Here is a 25683-nt window from a genome sequence, read left to right on the forward strand (position 1 = left end):
ATCTCTTTTTGTATAAAAAACATAAAAATAATTCAGTTCATCTGACCTCATTGTGGTAGTTTGGGAGGCCTCAACGTTCATGTTGATATTGTCCTCATTCCAACGGTCGTATTGCACTGTGCCCGCATTGTTAGGCTCCATGTTCAAAGCTTTTTTTATCCACAGAAACGCTACAAATTACCAGAGACGAAGAGAAAACAACATATATTATGAACAAGTGTATATATCCTTCTAGCATGTAAACAACAATCACAGCAAGTTAGTTTCCATTCCACAATAATACCGTAAATATGATCTGTATGTGAAAGGTGTCATCTAAAGCAACAATATATATATATATATATATATCCTATATTGTATACATATGAAATTATTCATGTGCTCACCTGTTTGTGTCTGAGACTGTCACCACGCTGTCTGGAAAGCTTTACTCTTCAGCACTTTTCAATCCACATTAAGACGTGCCTTGGGCTTGGTGTGAAGCCTTAAGGCCATAGTCCACATGTTCCCTGGGGTCAGTGGGCCATAAAACTGTTGGCTGTCTTCCACACGCTGTGATAAAGGAAGGTCTTTAGATTCATTACATCCTGTGTACACCGTATGTACTAGAATACATGACACGTTGAAAAATATGTTTATTTTTAATGATATTTATGTCACTATCAATGTCTGAATTAATGTGGGTGATGTGATTTTTTTAGTGTACTTTTGGTTGAATTTGTTGTATAAAAAAACAACTCCCGTTAGCTTTACATGTTAGGAAAATAACTGTACATCACCCTTTGATTCTAATATTTTGTTCATAAAATTGATAATGAAAGACTTTAAGTATCCAATTCTATCTACGGATAGCCACTGCCAATATTTAATTTTATATTTTAATGTTGAAAGTCTTTGGCTGCATCTGAATAGTCCCTCCTATTTCCTTTCCTATCCACTTATGCTTATCCCCATGGATGACGTCACGGGGTCAAGGAAAGGTATTAGGAGAGGAGTTAGGAAAAGGCCATCACGTTTTTTTTGACAATCAGACGCACTTCCACTAGGTGACGTATTCATCCGACAGCCGCGGAGGTTAGTGACGTCTGCCGTGGTGAAAAAACAACAAATTTCTGAAAATGGATGACTAAACGCGCATTTATAACACTTTAATCTAAAAAAAATCACAAGGTTTAAATGTGAATCAAAGGAAAAGAGGCTACCAGGCTTTGAGAATGGTTGCTCAAACTCACCTTCCACTCAAAAATATGAAATATGAACAAAACAGGATGTGGCAAAAAAAATTCTCTGATCCCTTTTTTTCTTTTTTTGAAAAACAGAGCGCTCTGTTTTATGTCAGTTATAATCTGATAATTTGGCTTACATATAATAACATATGGGTTTTAGATTATTTAAAGTTGTTCAAGGCATATTATTGCATTGGTAATTTACATGATCTCCATCAATTGTCGGTCATCGTGAGTTTCCGTATTCGCTTGGGTGTGTGTGGCCCTTTAAATGTTGTCGCTTCAAGGTCAGCGTTATGTGAACTACTTTGGTAAAAGATGTTTAATATATATTTATTAAGTGTTGTATGGTCGGTTTACACGTGGGTTCAAATATCACATCCCAGCAGCTCTGTCTTTTTTTATTTATTATTTTTACAGAAATATTTACAGTATACAAACAATATTTACAACTTATATACATACATACATGCAATCACTCCACACAGGGAACGATTTTCTGAGTGAGCAGAAAAAAACAGAAAAGAGAACAAAAACAAAAGTAATACAGATTTAATGCTGTGTTAAAAAAAAAAAAATGATCTGAAACTATCAGGCACGTGAATGGATCCTCCTTTGACGTGAACTCGAACGCTTTTTATCATGGCCACCACTTAGTAAAGGAACTAGGGCGGGCTATCCTGACGCAGGCTTTGTTTCTCTCTGGACGGTTTTACGGGTGGCACCAGCTCTGTTCTGTATCAGACCGCTGGACGTTCCGCAGGTTTGTGTCATTGTTTTTTTCTGCTCTATTTTTATTCGTATTTTTTTATTTTTTAGCTGTTCTCGTGTTTTTGTTTCTCAGAGGCTGCTGTTTATCCTCTCTTTCACTACACACTCATTCTGTGCTTTATATCCTAACACCGTCATGTTTCATAAGAACAGAGGTTCATTAGAAAATCGAGCTAACGTCAATTAGCCTAACTTGTTAGCATGTGGCGGTTCAATTCAAACAAACGATGCTTTTAGAAATAAAGCAAGTATTATATTGTTTTCTGCTGGTTTGGTATTCTATAAATGAGTAGATTGATTATTATAGCTCACTTGTGTAGGTTGTTTCATTTCCACGTTGGTGTTAGCCTAGCCACATGTTAGCCTGCGGTGATGTAAAGTCAGAGAAAATGTTAATCCCTACTTCGTTTTGCTTCCTTTACTCTGAATATTATTTATTTTTTTTATCTACAAAGATTTGTGCTTGCTGGTATCTACCGTAAAGTTAAAGGAGGTGATCCTGCATGTACTTATTGAGAACTTACACGTGACACTGTCACTGATGCTGATTTATGTTTTAGTTTTTTTTTAATGGGATTCCTACGGTGGCTGGGAAGTGTCAGGTGAATGCATTTACAGAAACGAACACAAATGCAAACAGGTCACAACACGAATGCAAACCGGCCACAACGGAAGTGTTTCCGACGGACCGGTATTACAGATGGACGGGTATTATGATATGATAGCCTGATATGAAAAATATAAGAGTATCCTAATCAACTTTCACTTACTTTCATACGCGTTTCGATGTCTTCTTCTTGTTCTTAACTGTTCTGGTGGGTTAAAAACATCTGCCAGAAACGTGTCCGTCTGTAATACAGGTCCGTCGGAAACACTTCCGTTGCGGAAACCCGGTGGCCGGGACACAAATGCAAAAAGGTCACAACACGAATGCAAAATGGCCACAACGGTAGTGTTTCCGACGGACCGGTATTACAGACGGACACGTTTCTGGCGGATGTTTTTAACCCACCAGAACAGAGAAGAACAAGAAGAAGACATCGAAACGCGTATGAAAGTAAGTGAAAGTTGATTAGGATTCTCTTATATTTTTCATATCAGGCTATCATATCATAATACCCGTCCGACTGTATTACCGGTCCGTCGGAAACACTTCCGTTGTGGCCGGTTTGCATTCGTGTTGTGACCTGTTTGCATTTGTGTTCGTTTCTGCAAATGCATTCACCTGACACTTCCCAGCTACCGTAGATTCCTCTTCCAAAACCCCCGAGCTTTAATATTCACAGTCAAGTATAATCTAAGATAATACATTTAAATCAATAAAAATGCAATCTTATTTATATAGCGCTAATTACAACAATAGTCATCTCGTAGTGCTCATTTGAATATAAAATTCTTAGGAAAAAAACCCAACAATTCCACGCGAAAATGTATCAGCTCCAGTTTAGTTCTGGGTTTGTGGTATCAGTGGCAGGCTTGGAGTCAATTGCTTTTTAATTACAATTACATTTTCAATGATCCATGTGTTAGTGTCCACTCACTGCCCAGCATTTAAAAAAAAAAAAAATCACAATTAAATAGTAATTTGATTTAATTTTTTTTCTCCTCAAAAGGTCAGTAATTACATTTACAATAAAAGTTCAATTACGACTAACCAGGAACATCTTCATGTATATTCACTTACATGGACATATTATACCTACTCTCCATTTGTATGGGTATCAAAAAATTCACTGGCAGGTTTTTGGAAAACTTGATATTACACATATTTTGCTGATAGTTTATTACACATGGGTAAAGTATGAATCATGCCACAGGTTGACCAACAGAAGTTCTGCATTAAAGGGGACATATCATGGTTTTAAATCCTTCCTTTTTAGATATAAATCATACAGTTGTGGTCTATGTAAAGCGGAACTGCACTGCTTGGGTCTGAATTCCTCATTATTATAGCTCCACCCCTTTTCTGCCCCTTTTCTGATGTGCTTCTAAGAGCAACTCGTTTTGGTGCGGTCTCTTTAAATGCAAATGAGACACTTCATACCCCACCCCCTCTCCAGGTTCAACTCCACCCTGCTTGGCCATTTTTGTAGTTTGATAGAAGAGATATGGCTATGTAGCGGCGCAGAAAAAGTTTATTCACACGTTATTTACACAATGCCAACAACGGAATACTTGTCCATCCAGCTTTACATGTTTGAGCCAGAGTCTGACCCGGCGGAGCAAGATGAAAATGAAGATGATGAACCTGCAGAACCCTAACAAGTGAGCTAACACAAGCACCGAGCTAACGCTAGCGCCAAGCTAACGTCACGAAATGCATTTTAATACATTCTTTTCAAAGACAAAAACGGCAAAATGAAATGACTAATGAAAACTTTAGACTTAAATTAAACCACGTAGGCCATATCATCAAGAATCTAAAATGAGCACACGGCGCTAACATATGAAGACGGTGCAACTGCTAATGCTAACAAAACAATGACAGGGACGTCTTACCATCACACTTTTTAGCGTTATTTACAGCTTACCGAAGTGCTCTGTTCGTCATCTCCAAAGATAGAAGGAATTGAACCCTCAATCAGACAAAGTCTTTCGGCAAATTCTTCTTTACACTGGCGGAGGTTGCAGAAGCAGTCATCCTTGAAGTGCTTCACACACACAAAAATGACCTTACCCACAGATGTGGGTACATTTCTATAAAAAATAAAACTCAACCAGGCACTTTGAAAAGGTTCTGATGCTGGGAGACGGTGTAATGAAGCGTGTGGGTTACTACATCCAACAACCAAACATTTTGATTTCTCCTCTCGTAACTTCTGCATCCTGGAGCTTGGACTACAAAATAAAAGCGAGAAATAAAAATGGCGGATTGCTGAAGTGCTGGGCCTGGAGTCGATGTCTTAATTTGGCAGTTCCGCTGACGTTATTGTTCAAAAAACGTAATAGAGAATCGAAAAATCTAAACAGATTGAAAAATATGACCAAAACAGAATATAAAGATATCAACGGAGCACCTGAAGAGATTAATTTGAACTTTTCTGTACTTCTAAACAATCTAAATATACATCAAAATGCATTTCAGGGCTAAAAAAGTGGATTTAGCATGATATGTCCCCACTAACGGAAAGCGTTGTTCTGCTATTTACTGCCATGCTGCTCGAGGGTTGTAGCTGTGTTGTTTTAGAGGGGCATTAAAAAGTCATCATGTTTGTGTGTCTGTCTGTGTACACAATAGTGTCCTCAATTTTTGACGAATCCACTTCAATTTTTTTCTGTTATTTGGTTTTTGGTCACAGATGAGAACCATTAAATTTGGTGAAGTTAGGTTCAAGATCAAGGTCACAAAAAATATCAAAAATCGCAAAATGTTCTATCTTTTCCATGTGGAAAAATTTCGAAAACTCATCGCTGTCAAATCTTCATTGATTTGTTCCAAGATTTTTGCAGGATGATGTAAGGCTATGACATGGCAAATTCCCATGTGGTTTAAAAGTTGCCTTTATTTCCTTAAAAATTCCGAAAAATCTAACTGACGTCCGCAGATCCACTATCTATGATCATGACAAATTTTGTCAGTGATAAAAAAGGCTAAAAACGAAATTGGGCGTTTTCGAAAGTCTGCGCAACACGAGCGCTTTTATTTATTTTTCAGTCACAGTAAACAATGTTTTACGTCTTAAGCATTTTAAAATGCAATTTCTTTTGGGATTAATACTTATCTTTTTCTAATTGTGTGTGTATGGTGTTGGAAACGAACATCAAAACAATGGTTTCAAAACGTGTAATTTATTCTTCATTATTAAATAGCAGCATCAGTGTTTCCTAACAAGGAGTTAGTAATGAATTCAAATTAAATAGCATTTACCGGTAAATGAAATCAAATATACTTCAATAAAATAATATTGATAATAATAATAAAACAATACTATCAATCTAAAGTAATTCTTTTTATTGACCTTGAATAAATAATTGTTATTGCAGTGTGAATGTTAGCCAAACAGATTGCTCTTTTTGTGGGTCATCTTTGTGTAATGCATTTTTGGGCAAAATTTTGACTACTTTTAGAACACACACAAAATGAAATCAAACCTTTAAATTCTGTAAGGAATATTTTTAGTTTTGGTTTGTGTTGAGTCAAAGTGACCCCGTGTGATGGTTTCCTGTTGTGTATTTACGATGTGATAGCAGTTGGTGGCGAGTGGATGCTGATGGGGGACGAAAAGGAGACCTGGAAAGTTAAAACTCTTGACGAAATCCTACTGGAGAAGAAGCGCAGACGAGAGCTGGAGGGGAAAACGGAGCCCAAGCGTCCAAAAAATGTAAATGGGTTAAGTAGAAAAGGACTTTAATTAGGGATTTAACGATTAATCGTAAGGCAGTTAAAAATCGATTCATAGGTATCACGGTTGATATCGATTTTCTGAAAATTGAATCGCAGTACTTTTTTTAACCAGCAGAAGTGTAGGCGGCAGGTGGAGTCTGCTAATACTTTCTTTCTGGCCGCCTTCTACTCTTAAATATGTTAATAAATGATTCATTACCCCTTTAGCACCGAAAGAATATCTGTAATATTACTTGAATATCTGTAAAAGTCACGTTTTTCTATTAGTTCTGCCTGCTAGCATAGCTTCTCTTCTTCACTGCAAGATATCTGCATGCCAACCGACCACTGTATTACCAGCGCCCTCTGCTGGTTCAAACAAACATGACGTAAATCAGTGCAATCACGGTTTTTTTTTTTTTTTTTAAAGTCCAGTTGTTAAGGCACAAAAAAACACTTTCAGTTGCACTTTTAAAAGAAAAAGAACTATTATGCAGTTTTGCATTGTTTATTATAGAACCAGAATTTAAATTAATAGGCTTCATTTTCATTTGTATTATTCCTTTATTTATTTCATTCAAGATTTATTTTTTAGTTAAATTGCATTGTTTTGAATTGTTTATCAAGGAATTCTTTGACAATGAAAAATAAAAGGAAAATAATACAGTATTTTCTAGTTTTTTCCCCCCAAAAAAAAAATTTGTCTACAGTCCCATTTTGTAAAATAAATCGTGAGAGAATCGTATCGTGAATCGAATCGTATCGGGAGTTGAGTGAATCGTTACATCCCTAACTTCAATACTGGGACATGACAAACTTTGTAGGATTTTAGATAGTTTAATGAAAATTAAATACAGATGTTTCACCTGTTTTAAACAAAAATTTGAGCTTGGGAATTACATGTGTGTGTTATTTTTTTGTCGCTACATCTTCTGTCTTTACCCTGAACCCTATATTCTCTTCCTTTTTACTTTCAGATTTCCCAGGGAATTGTTCCACAGGCGGATGATCGGGGCGCCAAACGAGACACTCCGGAGGAAGGAGAACTACAGGATCAAAGAATGGAAATAACGATTCGTAATTCCCCCTATACACGGGAAGACTCTACAGAAGACAGGTACTTCAAAAGTGATCGTGATTCATGTCAGGGTTGTGGTCAATCACATTTTTAAATTGCAATTACATCTTCAATTATCCATGTTTAATTACAACCTATCTGTTTTTTTTTTTTTTTTCAATTCAAATGATTCCTTTTCCCCCCTGAAATTATTTACAATTACGTTCTCAATGACTGAATTTAATTACAATTACTGAGCCTGAAATAAATGACCCCATAAAAGTTAACTTTCCTCTTGTGTTAGCTTTTGACCCATGTCTTAAATCAGCTGTAAAATACACACAAAAAATATTATATATCATGATCTAATTTGTTTCTCATCTCTTGGTTACTTTGTTAGGCTTCCTAATCAATGAAAATATTGGTATTCTTGTCTGAGCCTTTTTTCTGTCAGTATACCCCTTGAGATATAGATTTTTTTAAATGGTAAAATGAGAGAACTGACAGGTAGTGGGAAAAGTTGATACAAAACATATTTAAATAATTGTTTACTATGTATGTGTAAGCCATAGAACTGTAACATTGTTCCACAGGTTTTAGTTTGATTACATTATAATTGACAGTTTTTATAGCATTTCCATCCCAGTTACAATTATAAAGTCAATTATCTGAATTTAATTATGATTAAAACAGCAACATATTTTTTCAGTTACAATTATGATTACATCATAATTGTAATTCATTACCAGTTACACTATTACAGTTATAATTGACCACAATTCTGATTAATTTCATGCATGTATGATGCTTTTACTGACTGACGTTGTTGCCTGCTCGCTCACATCAGAGGAGAGGAAGATGAAACTCTCGCGATCAAACCTCCACAGCAAGTCCCCAGGAAGGACAAATCTCACCACAGAAAGGAGGAGAAAAGAAAAGATAAACGGCGTCATCGCAGCCACTCAGCTGAAGGAGGTACACAAACCAACAGTGACGGTGTTCTCTATCACAGTGTTGTCCAGACTTTACACAGTCCTGAACCGCATTCAGACATTTAACCTGAAGCCATCTACCCCCCACTCCTGCACACTTAAAAAACATGATAATGTAGTCATATACAATGTAGCCCTACAGTCAAATGTGTCTCTGAATTCTACCTATCCTGTTAACGAATAATGTAAAATTAAACAAAAGAATAATTATTTGTAAGCCCACAATAAAACAAGTTATTCAGAATTATCACGTGATTTATTTAATTAATTAGCCTACTGGCTTTTTCAGTGAGAAAAAAAATCTTTTATTTTGGGAAAAGAAATCAAGCAAACATTTGCTGATTGAACATATTCCATTAATACAACATATTTATCACCCTGAAACTGTGAAATATAACTTAACAATGTTAATGAGAAGGATGAGGTTGTGATAATGCACAGAACCTTTCAATGTTTGGTTGAATTCAAGAGTCTGAGTCTAAAAATCATTCTCCACACAAAGTCTTTTTCTGTATTTTGTTTCCATATTTGTCAAAGATGAAAATCTACTTTCTCACAAGTGGCAAATGACATCCAGCACGTTTGGCTAGTGAGAAGCAATGTAGCTCTTGTCATATTTGTGCTTTTTTTGGTGAGATTGTGTATCTGTAAATGTTAGGGTAGTCTTACAAAGGCCAATGTGTAATTTGTGGCAATGCGTGGAGGCTCCTGACTGCTGCTCTATTTATATTCTAGTTTCCAATGTTTTCATGCTGTTTTTTGTTTTATTTTCTATACGTTCCTTCATGACAATTTGTGTACCCCACTTTGGAAACCTAGGCTCTTATCTGGTATTCACCTACCGTTTGTTTAAAAGTGTGTTTTCAAATATTTTTCAGTGGGAAAACATGTTCGCCCCAAAGAAAAAGAGAGAGAAAGTGAGCGTCGAAAGCGTCAGTGGGAGGAAGACAAAGCACGACGAGACCGGGAAAGACAGAAACGCCGAGAACAGGCACGAGCTCATTCCCGCAGAGAGAGGTGATTTACTTTTATTAATTATTCAGATTTCCATTTATTCTTTGTGTTTTGACGCCAACATCAGTTTAAATTTACTTATACTGCAAAAAAGTTTTTTTTTTTAAATTTATTTAATTTATTTACATTTTTTAAAGATTAGGTTTCACAAGTAAAACTAAACCTGAGAATGAAACTGTGTTTGAATGAGACAAATATGAACGAACTGAAGAAACGGTGACAAGATTGGACTTTTGATTGTCTAAACAGACCTCGAGTGGACTCTCCTGGGTTTTTTTTGGACCACAGGGACCGGCTGGAGCAGCAGGAGCGCCAGCGAGAACGAGACCGAAAGCTCCGGGAACAGCAGAAAGAGCAACGTGAGCTCAAAGAGTGGGAAAGAAGGGGCGACGAGCGGCGTAAGGAGAGAGGATCACGCCACGAAGGTCAGCATCAGATCTTTATGTAGCTCACAGGTGCTTCAAATGATATCTTGTTAATTTTCCAAGTTTGAAAAACAAAAGCAAACGAGCAATTTCGGAAAATCAGGCATGCAATTATTGAGATTCTGAGCCAAATACCAGGTACAAGTTGTGAGTTTGTCTGCCTTTGTCTGAGTAATTTCCTCTTTTTCCACTCAAAGTTCCATCTCACCATCGAATGCTTCAAGAAGAGTTCGACGACAGGACCAAACAGAGTCACCGTAGCCGCAGTCCAGTGCGTCTAGTACCTGCAGACCGCCCGGAGCAAACGGAACCACGGAAAACCTCAGGTCAGTCCCTCGGAGGAGCTCAGAATCCAGCTCCTGTGTATCGCTTCCTTAGCTTAACTAAATGGTTCCCGAACTTGGGGGTGTGCCCTCTGGGATCCTCTGCTGTTTTTACAAATGTGGCCTAAAATCTTGGAAATGTACTTATTAGAAGATCTATGCCTAACAAAACATATTTTGCACCATATTTGTTTTAGTAACTTTTAAAATGGTAAAGTAGTCCCATTTTTTTAAACCTGTGTTCCGCCTTCTTTAAATCATGTGATTGATTGATGGCACATATTTGCCAGTAAACATCCCATTGTTCCCAATTGGAGTGAAGCATTCAGCCTGCTTTTTTGATCATTTAGCAGCTTTTTGTGCTGCTTTTGGTTGTTACGAGTTTGTCACACCACAGAAACATGTGTCATTGACCACTGAGCCAAATATGAAAGATGAAAACAATTGCTAAGTATATAAAATTAGAACAGAAAAAAGTTTGGGAACCACTGAACACTTAACAGGATCTTCAGGTGATGCTTTATTTAATCTACAGTGTCAAAGGAAGAGAAACCAGAAATCAAAGATCTGCTCAATGACCTTCAAGACATCAGTGACAGTGAGAGGAAGACGAGCACAGGGGAATCCTCTCTGGGTAAGGACATATTTCACTTCAAATGTTTATCAGAAAAATAAGTGGCATGATGGCGCACAGCTGGAAAAGGGTGTGTCACACATTTTTTAATCTTATTTATCTTTAGAATCAGGCTCCGATGCAGAAGAGGAGGAAGAAGATAATGAAGAAGGTTCCAGCAGCCAGAGTGAGGGCGAAGAGGAGGAGGATGAAGATGAGTCCGTCTCTGGCTCAGGGAGGTCGGAGCAGAGTGCAGGTAAATGTTCTCCTATGACTTCCTGCTGCTCTGTTTGTAGAGCTGCACAAACAGTTCCATGAGGCTTTCCTTTTTCTGTTCTTCAGAGGATGTGAGTGAGGAAGAGCAGTCGGAGGATGACTTTGAAGAAGAGCGGGGCAATGGAAATCACATACCTGCATGTGAGTAAATCAGTGGTTCTCAAACTTTTTGGGTGTTCCCCACTTTGAATGAAGGTGAACTCTGATCTGACAAATAACACATTTTGAAATGGATTGGACTAACAAGTAACATCATATTTCATTATAAATCAAAATTTAGATTAAGCTAATCACCTGCATTAAAAAACTGAATTTTAAAATGCAGGTAATAACGAAACATTGTTTGCAATCTGTGCTGAAAAATGTAAGAAAACAATTAAGAAATTAAGAGGGAAAAATTAACATGTTTCATAATATAAGTAATATATTTCTTGAATAAATCAAAACTCAAAAACTAATTTAAACTAATTACCTGCAAAAAAACAAATGTAAAAGTGCAGTAGTCAACAATATAGGAAATAATGAAACATTGTTTGATATCTGTGCAAAAAGGTTAAGAAAACAAAAAAGGAAATTAATATTTAAGTCGGCTATTGAAATTTTGTTTGTTGTTGTGTTCCACTTCACATGCCGATGTAAATCAATATTTTTGCACTTTAGTTCATGTGGTTTCCGGTCGCATATCTAATGCAGTCTAATAACTTAATGCATTTTCAATTTCTGCTACATTTTTAGGCTTCTAATTATTACTTTCTTTGTGTGTAGGCGTTTTGTTTAGTGTTAATGATCTTTATTGGCAATGAAGGAGGGTTAATAAAAGATGAGCATGGAATTGAAAATGTTCTCCTGTTTGTCGCGCCCCACCTGTCATGTCTCCGTTCCCCACCGGGGGGGGGCGCCGCACTTTGAGAAGCACTGAAGTAAACCAATATGTTATCAGTGGTCTGTCATGTTTTCATCATTAGAATCTAAGGCCTCTTAAAAAAACAAAATAACTAATTTTTAGCTTTATTTGCTAACATTAAGCTCTCCATATGTAAATATTAAATACATTCCATCGGTTTATCACCTGCCATTGTTAACTGACTTTATCCTGTAGTAGGCTTGGGATCAATTACATTTTTCAGTTACAACTACTTTTTCAATTACCCATGTTCAATTATAATTACAGTAACAAGCATTTTGACCAATTCAAATTGAATTACAAATGTTTTTCATCCTCAGAAAGTCAATTACCATTACATTCTCAATTACTTAATTGAAATGACAATAAATCACGATTTCTGATCCTGAAATAAATAACCTAATAAAAATTAACCTTCCTCTTGTGTTAGCTTTCTGTTAGCATCTCTGATGATAACAGGTCCTAAATCAGCTGTAAAATACACTAAAAACAAACATCTATCATATAATGTCTTTCTTATCTACAGTATTGGTCACCTAATCAATTAATATATAAGTTTTAATATTTTTGGTGTGGGCGTCTGAGCCTTTTTTTCTGTCAGTATGCCCCTTAATTTAATTTGTTTTTAATGGTAAATTGTGGTTAAGCTTGATATGAAACATATTTTAATAATTAACTACATATGTGTAGAACTGCACATAGAACTGTAAGTTCCACAGTGATGATGTCATTAGTCCAAGCTGGGAGCCAATACAATTTTCAAGGTGGTGCTATTGAGTAATTTTGCCATTCACATGTACAATTCCTCCAAAATATATATATTTTTGCCAGTCCTAATATGCGTACAAATTTTCATGAGTTTTTTAACGTGTTTGGGCCCTAAAAAATGCAATCATTTTGCCGTAAATAAAATTCTAATACTAACACATAGGGTCCTACGCACCGTTGTGCTCGGGCCCTAATTATAATTATGCCATAATTGTAATTATCAATTACAGTATTACAATTATAATTGACCCCAACCCTGTCCCGCAGTGCCAGAGTCTCGTTTTGACCATGACACAGAGGACACTGGTGGGGACACGGAAGACGAGGAAGAGGAGGAGGAGGAGGAGGAGGAAGCCGGAGAAGCAGACCCCACCCCTCAGTCTCAAACACATTCCCGCTCCCCCACACCTGAGGAGAACTACATCCCAGATTCTCCTCCCATATCTCCTGTGGAGCTGAAGAAGGAGCTGCCCAAATATCTTCCAGCTTTACAGGTTTCTGCCTATCATTGTGTTGTGTTTTATAAAATGAGCCGTTCTCAGTGTTATTTTGTGTGCAGGGTTGCCGCAGCGTGGAAGAATTTCAGTGTCTGAACCGAATAGAGGAGGGCACCTATGGGGTGGTGTACAGAGCCAAGGACAAAAAGACTGGTATGAAGATACACACCGTTGTTCCATCATGGAGGTGTTTTTTTGTGTGTTTGATCATGCAAATGTTGTGCTTTTCCAGATGAGATTGTTGCCCTGAAGAGACTAAAGATGGAAAAGGAGAAGGAAGGATTTCCCATTACATCTTTAAGAGAAATAAACACAATCCTAAAAGCACAGCATCCAAACATCGTGACAGTGAGGGTAAGAGGACATGGTGGGGAAAAGTTGTTTATTGCTGATGTGTTTGCTGACTTTTGTCTTTCTGCTCCTTTTTTTTTTTTAACAGGAAATTGTGGTTGGCAGCAACATGGACAAGATTTACATTGTGATGAACTATGTTGAGCATGATTTAAAGAGTTTGATGGAAACTATGAAGCAGCCCTTCCTGCCAGGTATCCTGGTGCATTTTACCACTTTTCACTGTTAACGTTTGAGAAAAGATTCATCAGTGAATCTTTTTTTTCTGACCAGTTACAAGCTTTGTGACAGCAGCCCTTTTACTGTTTTTTTTAATTCTTTATTTTTCTGTATTTTTGTTTGAACAATTTCACAAAGTTTAGAAAGGGTGGCATACAACACAATTTGACAGATAAATTAAAGTAAATAGATGCCTGTGATCTGTGAAGTGAAGTCTTTTTACTTAAAACAAAACTCAGAGAGAAATAAAAAAACAATTGAATTAAATTAAGTAAACATGGAAAAACAGAGAATATTTCTTTAAGGTTCAATCACCCACTTTTTGCTATTTCAGGTGAAGTGAAAACACTGATGATTCAGCTGCTTCGGGGTGTTCGGCATCTCCATGACAACTGGATCCTTCACCGCGATTTAAAGACATCCAACCTGCTGCTGAGTCACAAGGGCATCCTCAAGGTAGGATCCTAGCTCTCTACCTTACAGAACAGATTCAGGGTTCTCACCAGCGCTGTTGAAAATACTAAATATGTAAGAAACCGAGCAATAGGTGACAGATTTCAGTCCCAACAGGGTCTGGACTATAAATTTCCTAGCTTTTGTGACCAATTTCTAGTTAATTAAGGAAAATCTTGAGGAAAATGTAAGGATTTTGTAAGAATTTAAAGGTTTTTTTAGGCTTTACACCGATCTGATCGGCAATATCGGATCAGCCGATATTTAGCATTTTATGCAATTAATGTGATCGGCTGCAGTATTGTCCTAATCCGACGATCCGATCAGTGACGTCATTGTCGTGTTGAAATTTTCTGTAGATACTCCCATTGCTTTGTTTTATCTGTGTCATTTACACTAAAGAGTTGTTTGCTTTACGTGACACAGGCTTATTTCACTCGCATTTGTGCACAAAGGTGAAAACAAAATGTCTCTCAGTTGGAGCGAAGCCTGACTTCTTCCCCAGTCAACTGGCTCTGAAAGCAGGGCCAGCATCTGCTGGTATTGTGTTTGTATGTGTGCGAGCGCGGTTGTTTTGTTTAGCGGAGCGATACTCTCCCGTTTACTCTCTCTTTTATACCGGAGACTTCTGTGTGTTTCAGGGCGGTGGTGGACACAGAAGCGTGTGTGTGTGCCCACTTCCGCCGTGCACCTAGACTATACAGACTATAGTTTGCGATGCCACAGTCAGGAAATATGTCTTTGCTCCGCTAATGCTGATGGAGGCTTCACGTAGTTCCAGTGTGGTCTGCCTCCATAGCTTAATCTCCAACTCTAAAGCTGACTTATTCAACAGTGCGTATTAAAATTAAGCAGACAGAGGCAATACTCAACAATGTAATGTGCAACCTAAAATAAAAACATAGTGATTTCTGTTTATGCATCCCTAAGGAGATTCAACGCCACGCGCTTCACCTTCAAATCAAATATTTACATTACATCTGAACATTTCATTTACTGCCAAAACAATATAACACAAATGGGAAGCAAGAAATTTTGTTTTAATTATTCAGCATTTTTGACTTTAAATGAGCCAAAGTATGTGTAATTAACCTTTAATAACGTTAAACTAATCTATTTAAACAGAAATAAAAATATATGCTGCTTCTTCCCATTTCACATGGACAGTTTTAATAATAGAGGATGATGATGATGAAGCTACAGCTTCTTTACAGCTCAGTGACTTCATTGGACGTCTGACTCCAGCCTGTTCTCAGAGGGCCAATCAGAGCACAGTTTGGAGCAGAGGTGTTCACACACAGTAACACATTTTAAAAAGAATCTCTCAAATATTCCCTTAAATTTAACCTGAGCTGTGTGACCAGTGCTTGAACCGCCTTAGATGCAGAAAATGAGGCAGCACCTTCAACTTTGACTCCTCCCATTATTATCCTTTATGTTTATTATTCTCATAGCTGCTGTTCTTCTTTCTAACTACTTGTACAAACACAGAGGAATCAGACCATGATGTTAGGATCCAACACGCTTGGTGGTGGTCTGTCAGGGAAGAAGCTCCTGAGCAGAACCACCTGATTGATGATGACTACCAATTGATGAAGGGTTCTCCGATGGACTTGAACGCCAGTGTTCAGGTCCTTGGCACGGAAGTGAGTCTGGTAGTGGATGATGGACTTCAGGGCCTTGAAGATTGACACACACGCTGATTCCATCTGAGTATAAGCAGTAACTCTTTTCTCGTGGGGGAACAGAGTGGGGGTCGTCTTCAACCTGGAAGTCAAAGTTAGCCGTCTTGTGTGTGAAGGTGGAGAACTTGTTGCTGAAGCAGAACTTGTAGGTTCTGTTCTTAGTGGCATTGAAGGTGAAGCTGTCATACTGCTTCTTCATCTTTTTGTACAACGTGGTGCCTTCAGGGTCCTCCAGACGACAGTCTACATCAAAGTGACCACCCATCACTACCTTGAACATTAAGGTGGACTTGGTTCCGATGATGATGTCCTTATAGAAACACTGCCTAGCATTATCCGGTAGTTCGAAGGTGAGCACAGTATCGAGAACCTAGGCACAGAGCAGCTGGGCTCACAGAACCTGGATTAGCAGCCGGACAGATCGACTCATCCTGGGGCAATAAACACCTGCAGAGTGGGATGAAAAACGTATTTATATGCTATTTAAAGTGCTTATTGTTCACAGATTCTATCACCAGCAGCTCCATAATCTACTACTAAGGACTTAGTTGTTATTTAGACAAAATACCCGTGCATTCATTCTCAAAAATAACTTTTGGCTTTAAAGTAAGGCAGTAACAAAGATAAAATAATTTGGCTTTACTTCACAAAATGTGGCCCTATAAAAAAAAAAAAAAAAAAAAATTGGGTGGGATCCCCTCAGACCCCTCTACAACACTCGCGGCAATAGCGCTCGCTCGCCACGCGATCCCCGTACGCTGTGAAAAATTCCTGGTGAGAACCCTGAGATTTGATCATGTAAACCTCCTTCAAAGCCTTTACTGCTATCACAGCCAATGTTCTATTAAATGAAGTGATTTTCTGTTTTATAGATTGGTGACTTTGGATTGGCCCGGGAATACGGCTCTCCACTCAAGCCCTACACTCCTGTCGTGGTGACATTGTGGTACAGATCCCCAGAGTTGCTGCTCGGGGCCAAGGTGAGCACTCTGCACTAATGGGGCTCACACTCTGCTAAGAGGTGAACATTGGGCAGCATTCACACCATTATGGGTCACAGTCAGAATATACTGGTTCATAAGGTTAATGTGAAAGTAACAACTAGAACCTGACATGGGAATCTCACTTTCATCCAAATAAAATGTGCAAAGCTTTGCATTTTTACTCTTACACTCAGTGCAAAGTAAAGCATAAATGTACAATAAACCCTTGCTGACTGCTGCTGTGCTTGTTTTTTTTACCCACAGGAGTACTCAACAGCAGTTGACATGTGGTCCGTGGGCTGTATATTTGGCGAGCTGCTCACCCAGAAACCTCTTTTCCCTGGAAAGTCTGAAATAGATCAGATAAACAAAGTTTTCAAGGTAAATAATTGCTTTTTTTCTTCTCTTTTTTTAATGAAATGTGTGTGCTACAATAATGCGCAGCCACTCTTCTGTTAAGTGCCTGTTACTGTAGAGTTGGTCTTTACTTTAACCATTATGTGTACGATGCTGAAAAGCAATTTATGTTTTGCTTATGCTGGAAGTTGTCATTTCCCAGTGGATTAGTCAAGTGTTCCTCACAAACAAGGGCTGCACAATTGATCAAATTTGAATCATGATTATGATTTTGGCCTCCATGATTGAATTAATCTGATCGTCTTAGGGCTTCATTAAGCTACTTTAATAACAAGCGAGTGACGCTTAAGCCCTCAACAGCTTCTCTGTAAACTAGACTCATGAGAGCGAGTGAGTCATGTCGAGCAACCGACCAGCACCAAAGGTTTTTTTTTTAATTTGTTTTTATTAAGAAAAAGCAACATGTTGACATGCTCTGGGCTCACCCTTGCCTGTTAACCATAAGCTCCGCCTCTCCGCGTCAGCTGTCGTCTGGAATGAAACCAGGTAGAAATACAACATCCAGATGTCATATCCCTCTCCCTCCTTTTTTTTTTCTTCTGTGACTCTCACACATAATGGATAATATCATACCGGACCCGAGCTCGTCAGAACCAGACAAATCTGGCCGGGTTCAGACACACATGTAGGTCACATCAGCTGTGCGCGCTTGTTGTTCTGTGAGTCTCAGAGCACACACTTTGTGTGACTCTCAGCAACAAGTTCCCGTTATAATACTCCGTACGTAACTTAACGTGGAAGTGAACGGGAGTCGAGAAAACTGCAGAGTTTTAGGGTTTGTTTTAGATGGGGTCAGGGGGGCGCTCGTGTTGCACTTGTCGACACGTCCCTATGAGTTGATTGACATAAGTACCTAATAACTTAGTGGTTAATAATCGCGAATACGATATTGATCCAAATAATCGTGATTATCATTTTGGTCATAATCGTGCAGCTCTACTACAAACCTTCCCAACAATTTAGGATCCTTGGTGTAATGTAACGTCTGCCAGAGGACTGGAATGTGTAGTTCTATAGTGTGCCACAAAGTAGAGCTGTTGTCAAGTCCATCTGATGAAGTTATTATAAATCAGAGACACACACACACACACACACACACACTGCTTTAGTGTGTTTGAGCAGATGATCTACATATAGCAGACTGATGTCATTCAGTTCTCCTGTCACGGTCCTTACCATTAATTAGTCAAAGTAGTACTTAAGGCCTGGCCTGACAGACGTCTGCGGTCCATGAATGCTTGAGCCCAAGCAGCGACTATCTCTCAACCATGTGCTTTTGCACTTAAGGCACATTAGCTGATGTATGTTTTGACTGCAGGATCTCGGGTCACCCAGTGAGAAGATCTGGCCCGGCTACAGCGAGCTGCCCGCTGTGAAGAAGATGACTTTCACAGAGTACCCATACAACAACCTGCGAAAGCGCTTTGGAGCCTTACTGTCAGACCAAGGCTTTGACCTCATGAACAAGTAAGACACCACATCGTCTGCATATAGACATGGACACATTGAACCTCAGAATTTGTAGCGTCACTCAAAAGAAAAAGATGGAAGTAGAATAAATGCACACGGGGTAGAGGTAGTTTTTCAACAGTAGGTTCACAGCGTGCTGGAAGTTATTCCAGTTTACCTTCAGCCAACAGTAGGGTACGCCCTGTACCGGTCACCAGTCCATGACAAGGCTACCACAGCGAGGCAAACAATTACTCACCTCGTGACTTTGGATTGACAAAGTGACACAGATTAACCTGCACTGGACTAAAATATAAACACTTTGTTTTGCTCCTGTTTTTTCATTAGCTTAACCTTTTTGTGTACACAAAAGGCCTATTTCTCTCAAATGTTGTTCACAAATGTGCCTAAATCTGTGTCAGAGAGCATTTCTCCTTAACTGAAATAATCCCTCCACCTCATAGATGCTGATTAGATGCATGATTATTGCACAGGTGTGCCTTAGGCTCGCCACAATAAAAGACCGGACTGAACTGCATGTTAACATAAAAGTTTATCCTAAAGTTTAAGTTTCTGCTCACTGGGATTTTTGAAGAATCAGAAATTAACAGTCACTTCAGCAAATCTGTCTGATCAAGAAAGCATTTCAATGCATATACTAGGAAAGAGTTCACAATAGTGATGCTGTATTTTTAGAAAGTGGGGGAAAAAGACAAAAATAATTATAGGTGAAATAATAACAATACTTTGATAACTTACTCTGGGTAGGATCTTTTCAACTCAATAGGAATATTAAAAAAAATAACTTAACATAAATCGTTTTTATTATTATTTAAAGTGTCAATCTGCAAATAAAACACAAAAACAGAAACTGACAATTCATGCCAGTCTAAAAAAAAAACAATAAAATCCTTTTTTTTTTTGAATAAAACAATTATCACTAGAAAAATTTCCATTGCCTTGAAAATGGAAGTGGGAAAATAATTGCCAACTTCTTTGGCTGTATGTATTTTTTTTGGTCAATGAACACAAGGTTGTACACATTACCAAAAGCTGAGGTATTTGTCGACAGTTTTCACAAGGAACAAACAGCATTACGTTCAGTCATTGATGATTTAACCATCATTTATTGAGACTCAAGGTTACAGACATTGTGTAGGGCAAGGTATATAGAAGTCTGCTTCCACCAGTAGGACTTTAACCATCAAAGTAAGTTGTGAATGCTAAGGATTCCCACGAGAAGTATAATTTTAAGACGGAGGAAGGTTGTAGCAACATTTTAAACTACAAATTGTGGCTGTAGCTGCAGGATTAAAGCTTTAACAGCAGATTTTCTCAAAGTTCCTGAGCAACAGCTGTCACACTCAGATCTTATCAAATACTCTAAGGCTTACAAAAGCAGCCTAGATTGCATAAAATCGTTTGAATGGTGAAAATCGGTTAAGATTTGCATGCAGCATGACAAACGGCCACTTTAAGAAGTAATATAAATTTGCCTGCAGTCCCACAATAATGATGATAATATAATAATGTCATCGTCATGACATTCTTTAACCTCTTCTTATCTGTGCATGAACTTTGCTATGGAAGTTTTTTTAAAACATCAAACTGGAACAGTCTACACAGCCCAGATTTATGATATGGACATTAGCATGTCTACATTTTCTGGCAGCAATTGAGACATTTGGACATTAACTATGTCTCCTGCTGTTGAAAAGACACAGTCGCCTGGGAGCGACGTAGCAGGGATGGAAAAATAAGATTGACGATATATCTTGTCACGATATACTGTTGCACATTATATCGTCCCACCTTTGATAAATACCGTTAGGTATTAGAAATGTGATTTCATATGTAAAATTGAATGTATAGTAATGATTATTGCCTATTTAGCCTATTAAAAAAGCGATTTCTCATTCCCACTTACTGTTCAGTACCTTTCAGTTTATTGTAAGCCAGTCGAGACCCATCGATTTTACTTGATAAAGCCATAGCGGCTAATTTATGTTTTGTTTTGCAGTTTCCCCACATTAAAGCTTAGTTACTTCACATAATATATGCCCACATGTTTAATATAGCCTTTCAGCATCAGGAGGTATTTTAACTTCATGAGAAACGCTGACATCATGATCATGTTACTTCGCTGTCAACATGGCTGTTATTTCCAGATTTTTGTCTTCAGTCTGTGATTAAAACATGACATGACAGCGTTAGGGGAGAGATAATTCATTACCAGCGCACAGCAGGAGCATGATCCCATCCCCAGGTTCTGTCTCTCACATCATTTTTCAAATAATATGTTAAACCACGCAGAGACAAAAAAAATGACAAGGTGCATGTTTGTGAGTAATTATCACTCAGCATTGCTTTCACACATTTCACAGATCAGCATTGCTCAGCAGCTGCTAACAGCGTGTCCTCTCACTGAGCTATGTTGTTTACTCCTGTAAACATGGAAGCAACATATCTAAGCAGCCCACAGAGGAGTTCAGTGAAAGGTTGGAGCTCCTCCAGCTGTCAGAAACCCAGAAGCTTTTTACTCTGAGACAGAGACAGACCACAGCAGGCGTTTCACAACGAGTGCTAGAGAAGATGCTCAGAGAGCGTTTTTCTTCCATGCTTTGATATTTTTTTTGGCCAGACTACCCGACTCAAAACGCCACTCACTTTGTTCTTGTTGTTGTGTACACTAGTTAAAATTTCTACTCCTCTGTTATTCATCAACGAATCGGGCTGAAATTTGGTTGTTATAATTTATGGATGTGTACGCATCGACGCTCAAGGCCTGATTTTTGATTTGGGGCCCCAAAATAAATAAAAAACGAAAGTTCATTTATCATTGATTTGCGAGTCAAATATTGCGACAGTTGGTGGTCCCGAATCATTGGCACATCGGCGGAACTGAGTCATTTGACCGAATTCTCGGGAACGTGGTACGTGCTATTCGGCGTGGAGACGTTCTGCAGGCCCGGCCATGGTTCATCCAAACTTGTTTTCTTCTGCGATTGCACAGCCATTTAAAAGATGGCGCGCTTTTGTGTGATGACTCTTTTTTTGACATTTAGAACCTTCTGAAACACTATTACCTGCATTTTGAGGTAAAGCTAAAGTTACATTCATTCTATATTTTCCTATTGTTTTATTTTGTTGATAGTTTTTTTTTTTTTTTAGATTATGACGCACACTGTTTATATTGGACTGTGATTATGAGTTAAGTCCCAAACAGAGTCAAGCGGAACGTAGGAGGAGCGGACTGTCCACACTCCTCAGAGCTTTCATAATCCAGCGCATCGCCGCATCGTAGTTTTCAATAAAATCCAACATTTCCCACAGACCTTAGTGTATTCTCTGTGCATACTGCATTATTCTATTTGCATTCCCACATTACATATTCATAAGAGGAAAACTCGCTAAATGGACTGTGCATGCTGAGTTTGGACTGTTTATTAGCGCGTGTTAGCAAATTTTTAGTAAATCCGCCACTACATTTTACACTACACACAAGTTATTATAAAAATAGTTTGTAATGATTTTTGGTAACACTTAATTTAAAGTTTTATACATAAAGGCTGACATTACACTGTCATTATTATGACATGACACCTGTCATTAGCATGAATAAGGTGTCATGAAGGCTGTAATTAAAGCTGAACTAAGTAACTTTTTCACCTTAATAAAACATTCTTGTAGAAATTGTGATTGTTATACAAGTGTTTATGAGGTGATTAGGCGGTCTTGCTACTTTTCCTGCCTCCGACTCCGTGGCAAGACGTACTGCTTTATAGCAGCCCAGTACAAACTAATGCTAGATTATGACCAGCCCCGTGGCTGCACACGGTTGTCTACAAATTAACTTTTCTCAAACATATCATAGCGGAATCAGCAAAAATAGGCAGAGAAGACCTTTGTCCGAGGAACAGAGCAACTCCATGCAGTGACAGCTCAGCAGCAACACACATCAATCACACCCACTGTCATCGCGACAACAGGCACTCTCACACACTTGCAATCCAGCGTTCCATCAGGCAGCACACACACAAAATTAATTCATCCATCCATTCATTTTCAGAGCCGCTTTGTCAGCACACAAACAAACACATCACACACATTTCCACTTTCCCTTCCGTATTACTCCCACATCATTTATTTATTTTACTTGTCTCTCTTCCTCATACTGGTCACATGGGACTGTGTGTGTGAAAGCACCCTTAGTGTCACTGTTGTATTAGGATTTTTCAGTGATCGGTTGCTTTTGGGGACCTTCCGTTGTATGTCAGCACTAGACACTACAGGAAAAAAAATTACCCTAACACTATGTAATTGATGTGTTTTTTCCCCAATTATGTTTACTGTGAAGTTGATCTTAAATTTGATTTCAAATGGCAATAAAAAGTTTTGAATTTAATCTGACTAAAGCTGTAGGAACCCTTTATAAAAGGAGTTCAACAAGACACCGTTTCAAAGTCCATTTTCAGAAGTGAGGATCTCTCTGTTCCACTGTGTTTTCCCTGTCATCCTTGTAATAACTCTCTGACCTCTCACATCTGGGCCTCATCACCAGCTCAGGAGTGTATACTACTGTTCACTCTAGTTTAAAGCCCAGGCGTCTGCGTCACTAAGCCGTACTCTGTTTTCTCCTCAGATTCCTCACCTACTGCCCCAGCAAGAGGATCCTCTCAGACGAGGGCCTCAAGCACGAGTACTACCGTGAATCGCCGCTCCCCATTGACCCCTCCATGTTCCCCACCTGGCCAGCAAAGAGCGAGCAGCAGAGGGTGAAGAGAGGCACCAGTCCTCGCCCACCCGAGGGAGGCCTGGCCTACAGTCACCTGGTAAGAACATCATCACATCCAGCTGCCCTGCTCTCACAGAGCTGCTGCTGCTAATGTGTTAAATAGATTACAGACAGACATGCTCCTGCTTTTGCTCTACCTCTCTATTTCCTCCTCGTGTTTTCCATGATGAGACTGAGAGCCCTTTAGATCCCAACTTTCTCTGCTCACGGCTAATATCAAATCAAAAGCACAGAACTCACACCAGGGGTCACCAACACGGTGCCTGCGGGCCACAGGTAGCCCGCATGGATCATGTGAGGGCCTCTCAGGCGCTCTAGTCCCCAATGGGCTCCATCTAAAATCTGATTTATTATTATTATTTCCAGGATTCAACATTTCTTAGTGCTGGGGTGATTATTGTGTGTCCGTTTGTGTTTGTCTGTCCGTGTGTGTTTGTGTCCGTCCGTGTCTGTCCGTGTCTGTCCGTGTCCCTGTGTTTGTTCGTGTCGGTGTCCATCTGCGTGTCCGTCCCTGTTTCCCCGTCCGTCCGTGTGTGTGCGTGTGTGTCGGAGCAGATCAATTTTAAGTTGTATGCCGTTTTGAATGATTGGCAAAATAAACGACCTGGCTGCAGCATTCTGAATTAACTAGAGATATTAGCTGGTTTAAAAACCCTGTCTTTTAGTAGCTTATACTTAGCAACTTCAATCACTTTTAGCAGTCATTTTTTATTCAAATATCTATACTTAACTAAAGAACTAAAGTACCTTTGCCACCTTTATATATCAGTACTCTTAACATGTGTAGTGATGAGTCTATGAAGGTGAGTTTAGATGAGTTGTTTCCATCGTCTGTTTCCAGGGCGACGACGACCTTAAAGACACAGGCTTCCACCTGACGACCAGCAACCAGGGAGCGTCTGCAGTCGGTCCAGGATTTAGCCTCAAGTTCTGAGGAAACATCTGAACCAGATGTTTACCACAGCAGAATGGAGCAAGAAAGTCAGGGACTCGTTGATCATTTGGATTCAGGATCTGCTCATGTGATCCCCAAACAGTCAGGACTGTCTTTAACAGCAGGACTGGAGACTCAAGTACGCTTCACCTTTTTTTTTTTTTTTTTTTTTTTTTTTTAAAAACACACGATCCTAAATTTCATTCAAAGTGTAGTTCTAATCTTTTTCTTTTACACTTCACATGAGGTTTTTTTGTAAGTGTCTGATATTTCCAGGCTTCCTGAGCTACGGTAAAAATGCTCCAGACCAAACGTCACATTTAACTTGCAAATGTCAGCTCGATTCACGACAGCAAGCTTGTGTTTTTGCTAAAAAAAATAAAAGTTTCAAATGTAGTTTTGTCCGCACTTTTTTTTTTTTCTGTATTTATAAACTCAGTCTAAGCTATGCAAACACAACCGCACACTTTAAAAAAAAAAAAAAAAGTCGAGGCGAAAAGAAATCCAGTTGGTATTTGCCTTCTTCCAACAGTGATGTCATTCTTTTGCACTTCTCTTTTTTTTTTTTTTTGCCTCTCACAGCTTTGTTCTTCCAAAGGAAAAACTGGCCCCGTGCTTACTTTGCCTTTTGTTTTTAAATGCTTCAGCCACTTTTCAAATTAAACAAATACATTCTTTGATTTTCAAGCCAAAAAATAAACAGTGCAGCTTTGGAACAGATGCAGAAACCAAACAAAAAAAAAATCCTCTCGCCTTTTGAGTTCCAGCAGCTAATGGAAATGTTGTTTAATCAGTTTTTATCCACCCCCCACCCCCCTCTCCCCCCTCGGCCCTGTCTGCAGATTATTACACCTGATGTGTTGAATAATGTTGGAACGCTGGTGGAACCGAGCTCTGCGTCTCTGGAGGCAGAGTTCTGGCTGCGCTGCAGGCCGAGTAAAAGACGCTAGACGTCTGAGGTGTTCCATATGCGGTCTGAGGTCCAAACCAGCTCCAAACGCTCTAGACAACATTGCTTATTCTGGCTTCTAGTCACTCACTTTGGTCAGTGTGTAAATTATTAAAATGGCAGGCATCTAAGCATAGAGCTTCTGTGTGACTTTTTTAAGGCTTTTGAAACTGAAAGGAAACTTTTTGAAGACTTTTTTTTTTTTTTTTGGTTTTTGTTTTATGTTTCCTGAATTAAACGATGCTACTTGTATATTTG

The 25683-nt window shown here is 38.7% G+C and overlaps 1 protein-coding gene and 1 pseudogene across 5 annotated transcripts; one reads left to right on the forward strand and one right to left on the reverse strand.

Moving 5' to 3' along the window:
* Window positions 1-1860: 1860 nt before the first annotated feature.
* cdk11b (cyclin dependent kinase 11B) lies at window positions 1861-24922 on the forward strand. 5 transcript variants are annotated; one of them, XM_028452408.1, is made up of 20 exons: window positions 1861-1989; window positions 6189-6319; window positions 7299-7438; window positions 8226-8353; window positions 9249-9387; window positions 9634-9809; window positions 10007-10135; window positions 10668-10766; window positions 10873-11001; window positions 11088-11162; window positions 12961-13187; window positions 13253-13343; window positions 13423-13544; window positions 13630-13735; window positions 14095-14216; window positions 16771-16878; window positions 17146-17262; window positions 18617-18765; window positions 23390-23579; window positions 24384-24921. In XM_028452408.1, exons 2-20 carry the CDS (start codon window positions 6203-6205, stop codon window positions 24474-24476), a joined length of 2457 nt encoding a protein of 818 aa, XP_028308209.1. In that variant the 5' UTR covers window positions 1861-1989; window positions 6189-6202; the 3' UTR covers window positions 24477-24921. The 5 variants fall into 5 exon arrangements, with proteins under 5 accessions (XP_028308209.1, XP_028308211.1, XP_028308207.1 ...); XM_028452410.1 differs by having other exon boundaries at window positions 1866-1989; window positions 6186-6319; window positions 9673-9809; window positions 24384-24922; XM_028452406.1 differs by having other exon boundaries at window positions 1866-1989; window positions 6186-6319.
* Window positions 15723-16328, reverse strand: LOC114466725 (transmembrane emp24 domain-containing protein 7-like; annotated as a pseudogene).
* Window positions 24923-25683: the final 761 nt, after the last annotated feature.

The sequence above is a fragment of the Gouania willdenowi genome, chromosome 7 (genome assembly GCF_900634775.1).
Source record: "Gouania willdenowi chromosome 7, fGouWil2.1, whole genome shotgun sequence".
In the NCBI taxonomy this organism is placed as follows: Eukaryota; Metazoa; Chordata; class Actinopteri; order Blenniiformes; family Gobiesocidae; genus Gouania; species Gouania willdenowi.

Coding starts and splice junctions, on each gene's coding strand:
- cdk11b (XM_028452408.1), top strand. CDS start 6,203: ATGCTGATGGGGGACGAAAAGGAGACCTGGAAAGTTAAAACTCTTGAC. Junction 13,736..14,094: donor GAAGCAGCCCTTCCTGCCAG/GTATCCTGGTGC, acceptor TTGCTATTTCAG/GTGAAGTGAAAACACTGATG. Junction 18,766..23,389: donor GGCTTTGACCTCATGAACAA/GTAAGACACCAC, acceptor TTTTCTCCTCAG/ATTCCTCACCTACTGCCCCA.